Genomic DNA, 5,670 nt, shown 5'->3' with positions numbered 1-5,670 from the left:
ATGAGCCTTCGGATCTATAAACATAGTACGTCTTCCCATTTATTTAGAACCTTTGATTTCTCTCATCAGGTTTTTGCATATAACTCTTACCCCTTCAGCTGAGACAAGGCCTAGGCTCTGAGGAGGCATCGACATGCCCACAGCTCGTCTGTGTCTCAGGCATCTCAAGCCGTCTCTTATTGGCTCCTTGATTGTCACCTCTTCCCCTAGAACATGCTCCTCTCAATCTCCCATCTCAGTGAATGGCATTTCTCCTACCTACCGTGTTTCCCCGAAAATAAGAACCAGGGAGACAATCAACTGTAATGCGTCTTTTGGACCAAAAATTAATATAAGACCCGGTATTATATTATATTATATTCCCGGTCTTATAGTAAAATAAGACCGGATTTCATACTATTTTTGCTCCAGAAGATGCATTAGAGCTGATTGTAGGGCTAGGTCTTATTTTTTGGGAAACACGGTAGTTGCTCAAGCTGGGAAACTGGGCATCATCCTTGAGACCATCCTGATCTTCCTCCCAGCAGCCAGGAACAACTCTGCCTCGGAAACACATTTTGAATCCGCCCACTTCTTGCCATCTATACTCCACCAGCCTTGACTTGAACACCCCCATGTCCCACCTGGATTACTGTGGTAGCTTCCCAATTGTTCCTGCTTCCACTTTTCTGCCCTCCCTCCAACACGGGGGTTTTCTGCTTAAAACCCCATTTGATAATAATGCCCTCACAATAAAAGCCAGATCCCGTCTGTAGGCTTTGGCTGCTGCTCACTCCCTTTGTTTCAAACACACTGACCTGCGTTGGGTCCTGGCTATGCTGAGCTCTTTTCAGCCTCCCGGCCTTTGGACTTGTCTCTCTCTGCTTGGAATGGTCTCCCTACAGTCTTTGCCTAGACAACTCTCACTTCAGTTTTATTTTAAATGCCTACTCAGAGAGGCCCCATTATTCCTTCTCAGAGCACCCTGATTTTTTTCCTTTGAACGTTTGTGATGTTGTTTATTTACTTTTCTCCATTCATTGTTTCCGTCTCCCGGACACCTCAGCACCTCAGCACCAGCGGAGTGCGGGCCCCCAAAGGGCAGCGGGCAGGCCAAGACGTCGCCCAGCGTTCTGCAACGCACCCTGCAAGTGTCCAAGGCTCCCAGGGCGACCGGCAGCCAGCCGGCGGGTGGTCGTGGTGCCCCGGTCTCCGTCTGGGTCTGCGGCTCTTCTCAGTGGGTCCCCGGAGGGACGTGTGCGCCGGGAAGGTGGTTGCCCCGCACCTTGATCGGCGGCTTGGGGTTGCCGGACAGGGCGATGGCAACTGAGGGTTCAGAGCCGTGAGCCAGCAGGGACGGCTGGGACCAGCACTGGGCCACACGGAGGGTGAGAGCGGGCTGGGGTGGGGGTTGCTAAAGGAAACTAAGGTGCAGGGGCGAGAGCGGGTTCCCGGGGACTGGCGGCGGGACGTGGGGCTGGGGGCGGGGAGAGGACGACTGCCCCGGGCTGGACGGGTGCAGACGAGCCCTAGAGAAGCTGGGGCTGCACAGCGGAGGGAAGGCTCCGGGGTCACCGAGGGACAGACTCTCAGGGCGGGCATGTTCTAGGACCCGGGGCTGGACCGCAGTGAGGTGCCGTTGGGGCCGAGCAGCTGACCGCGGGTGGAGGTGGTGAAGGGGTGGGGGCGAGCGTGGGTGCTGGGCGAGGGTGGGGCTGCGGGACCCGTTGCAGAGGGTCACAACTCTGTCCCCGCGACCCCTGCAGCGTCTCTGAAAATGTTATTCTCAAGGGCGGGGCTGGCGTTTTCTGCAGAAGGACCTCCCGGGACTCCTCGGGGCAGCCGTACCACCTCAGCGGGTGTCAGCAGTGCAGTTGGTGGCGCCCGCATTTCCTGTGCGTGGCTGCCAGCAGAGGGCCTCCTCGTGGTCTCCGCACGCCTGGCCTCCCGCCCCCGGCCCGGCCGGGTTCTCGAGGGTCCCCGACATTCCGCTCGGCCTCTCCCCACCGCCCCAGCGAGACCGCGCCGCAAGCTGAGCCCAGCAGCGAATGCGTCCAGGCTCAGTCTGGTGGACCCGGGCCTCCTCTTCTAGCAAAGTGCATCACAGCCTTCCAGCTCTGTGACCCTGGGCTCAGGCTCCGCGTCTGTTACATGGACTTATTGAAAATACCTTCCCCTGGGGGTTGTTCTAAATGAGATACTCTGTGCAAAGTTGCTTAGTACTTGGACTTGGTGACAATCTTTACACTCCTCTCAGGCCTTATTACCCTTACTATGTGCCAGATGAGCAAAGAGGACCTGGGAGAGGCTAAGTAAACCCTCCAAGTCCCACAGATCGGGAGTAGACGGTGGGACGCAAACCTGGTCAGTTCAAAGCGCAGGCCTTATCTTGGATTATGACTGAGGGCATGTGCTGGATCCCTGCCCCTGGAGGTGCTGGGCTGATTCAGTTCTGTCCCCATAAGCAAGTGTTCTCTCTTGGGCCTCAATTTCCACACTTGTTGAACAAATCTGAGCATGATGTCCCACCTGGGTCTGAGAAGGCGGCATGGACTGATCTCTGGGGCTGTAGCCAGCCTTGCCCCACAGCTTTGCGCCACCACATGTCTCTCTCAGCTGGTCCCTTCAGCACTACTGGGTTGGCACTTGGGGCTGGATGGGGGGAGCAGGCAAGCTGCAGAGACTTCCTGGGTCCCCAGGTTTTTGGCTCCACGAACCACGGGGACCGGGGTGGGCTGTGGCTTCCTGAGCCTGTAGAAGACATGCTCAGGCTATGGGGCTTGTCCCTGGGCTCCATGAGAGGCAAGTGGCCTGGCTGGGACCTAGGCTGAGGGCTGGGGATCCCCTCGGGGCTCCCTTCCTTGTCCCAGGAGCATTCCCTTCCTAGGGAATTGAGCCCCTCCGAAGCCTCCTGAAACCTTGCAAGCTCCATTGCCCCCTCATCCATTCCTGGTCTTGACAAGGTCCCAAGGCTGCTGGGCCCTGAGCTATACACCCTCCCTCACTCACCTCTCCCTGACCCCCCTCAGGGACCTCTGCAGCACCCCCTCTCCTCTCCCTTCAGTGTCCAGCCTGCAGGGACCTTTGAGCTGTCTAGGCCAGTGCCGAGGCCTTTTCAGAGGAGAATGATGGTCACTGGCTGAAGGAGGCAGGTCCAATAAGCCCTTCACCACCCCCTCACCCTGTGATGTCTCTGCGTCAAGTGGGACTCTGTCTTTCAGTGGCTAGTGGGGAGGAGTACCGGTGACTTAGTAAAAGGAGAGGAGCCAGAGGAAGACACTCTGGGCAGATATGAGGTGGGTTCTCTGTCTCTGAGTGTCAAGTCTGGATGGGGGCATCAGGGCTCCACTCCCAGGCCATCTCAGGGAACCCTGTCATAGGGACACCAGGTCAGACCACAGGGCCTTTTCTTGGGTTGAAACCCCAGAATCCCCTCCTGCTGTCCTAGGACATGGTGGGATTTGATATGGACCATCCTGCCTGAGGCCACCAGACCCCCAATACTGTCTTCCCACTTGGTGTCCCTCAGCAAGGTCGGCAAGGTCAGGAGTCCCCTGCCAGTTCCAGGAACCCCCTGTATGGGCGGGGTGTTGGGGGCAGGGGAGAGATCACTGGTGCTGAGACCCTGTTTCCCTCCAGTTCTAACCTGGCGCCTGTCTCCCGGAGGTTGAAACTGTCTCTAACCTCAATCTCCCAAAGAAAAGGCCCAGCCGTGGCCCCAGAGAAACCATTTTTGTTCACTTAGTTTTTGACATCAACTGGGAGGGCTGGGGACGTGAAAACAGGAAACTTAGGATGTGGTTTTTGTCACCTCTTACACACACATGTGTGCTCACATGTACCTACATCAGCACACACGGTGACCACATCCGTGGCAAGCGGGCCCTGGCCGGGTATGTGTGGAGACACTTATTGGAGGCCTAATAAAATGTGCAAACGGTGGCTGCCCAGGACACAGACACCAACAGAAAAGGGTCCCAGAAGCCTGGGAGGGGAGGAAGGTCAAGTAGATTTGGGGCTCCTGTCACCGAACTTCTAAACGCTCCTCCATAGCTCTGGGCCTCAGACGGTCAGGGAAAGAGATAAGGTTGGGGCCAGTGTGGGGAGGCCTCTCTCCTGCCTGAGCATAGAGTCCATTCTCGACGGAGATGAAACTGCTTCGAGCAGAGGCTGGCAGAGGTGCCCACGGGGCAGGTTGGCGTGCCGTGTGGGTGGGGAGTGGCACCCACCTAGACAGTGCTGGGGCGGGAGGACCGTGTCCAGAGTTGCTGGGCAGTAGTTGGTGGTAACGGTGGCATAGGGAGTGTGGAAAGAGGCCAGGGAGACTTGGCTGGCAGCCTGCAGGGGTTATGGGGAAAGAAGATCAAGTGAGGTTCACCTCATGGCCCCCAGATCCAGCCCACTTTGTTCCCGGCTCCAAAGCGATTCCCGACACTTACCCTTGCTCCTGTCTGTGTCTGGGGACTGCTGAGAGATGGCTGAGGCTTTGTGACGGACCTGAGAGAGAGGAGGGTCAGAAGCAAAGCATGCGGCTAACCCGGCGCTGTGGGGATTTAGACTAGGCCTGGCCAGGGCTGTATCTTACCAGTGCCTCTGCCGGTGAAGTAGGTGTAGGAGGTAGATGCAGCCAAAGAGGAGGACCCCTGAGGCCCCCAAGATCCCGGCCAAGTCAGCTCGCAGAATAGGGTCTGGACTAGTGGCAGCGAGCCCTGTGCACAGATAAAGACAGACCAGATAGCGGCCAGTGCCCCGAGGCCTTCCCTGCCCTCCCTGGGCCCATCTCCTTATCAGCCCCACCTGGGTCTGAGTTGAGGAGGTGGTTACCACAGGCCTCCTGGGAGCCCTCAGGGAAGGAAGTAAACGTGCAGCAGACCGTGGTGTTGGGACTAGGGCTTCTCCCTTCAGACCATTCCATGGTGAGGGAGATGCTGGTTCTGGTTTCCCAGCGGACCTGGCGGGCAGGGGGCCACTGCTGGCTGCCGAATTCTGGGTGCAACACAGCCAACTTGGTCCCTCCAGCACCATCGGGCCCCCTGCAGCTCACAGTCACCTGGGTGATAGCGCTAGATCCCAGGAATCCACAGCGGACAGTGACGAATGGGGACTCGGTGGACTCCATCTGAATTTGCACCCACACTTCCGGAGTCCCTGTAGGGCACAGACACAGGAAGGGCCAAGGGCTGAGTCTACACAATGTCCCCACCACCTCTGCTTCTCTCTGGCCCCCACTCACCAGCAGTGATGCAGAGCATCAGCAGTGCCAAGAGCAGAACCAGGGCCCGGGGCCTGTCCATGGCTCCCCGCTGACCCAGGCTCTGGGGGCTGTCGTGGTGGGGGCAGCACCTGTGTTTCCGCTCATTGCAGGAAGTTTTCACGTGTGAGCCGGCCCAGGAGCAGCTGCGCCCGGTACTTTCTGCCACCCAGCTCCACTTTCTTCTCTCAGTCTACCTCAGCTGGTGCACACGGGGTGATGGACCCCCTCCCTCAGGAGACTTAAAGTGACAGTGACAAGGTTTTTCCTGTCCCCACGCTGTACTTTGGTGTGAGCAGGGCAGGCAGCTCAGGTTCGTTTCCGGCCCTGTCTGTGGGTAACAACCTGGGCAGACTAGGCCCTGGGGAAGGGTGAGGAGTGGAGTAGGGAAGAACTTTGCAGAGGGACCTGAAAAGAATCTCCTTTCCTCAGGAGGATGG

The 5,670-nt window shown here is 57.9% G+C and overlaps 1 protein-coding gene across 1 annotated transcript; it reads right to left on the bottom strand.

Moving 5' to 3' along the window:
- Window positions 1–3,170: 3,170 nt before the first annotated feature.
- On the bottom strand, window positions 3,171–5,419 carry PVRIG (PVR related immunoglobulin domain containing). Its single transcript, XM_033109882.1, is given in 6 exon segments — window positions 3,171–4,218; window positions 4,221–4,317; window positions 4,419–4,476; window positions 4,565–4,688; window positions 4,777–5,127; window positions 5,213–5,419. Coding segments are annotated over 6 exon segments (906 nt in total). The 5' UTR covers window positions 5,274–5,419; the 3' UTR covers window positions 3,171–4,003.
- Between the last annotated feature and the right edge of the window lie 251 nt (window positions 5,420–5,670).

Source organism: Rhinolophus ferrumequinum, chromosome 7 (genome assembly GCF_004115265.2).
Source record: "Rhinolophus ferrumequinum isolate MPI-CBG mRhiFer1 chromosome 7, mRhiFer1_v1.p, whole genome shotgun sequence".
NCBI classification, from domain to species: domain Eukaryota; kingdom Metazoa; phylum Chordata; class Mammalia; order Chiroptera; family Rhinolophidae; genus Rhinolophus; species Rhinolophus ferrumequinum.
This window is presented reverse-complemented; position numbering and strand designations above follow the sequence as displayed.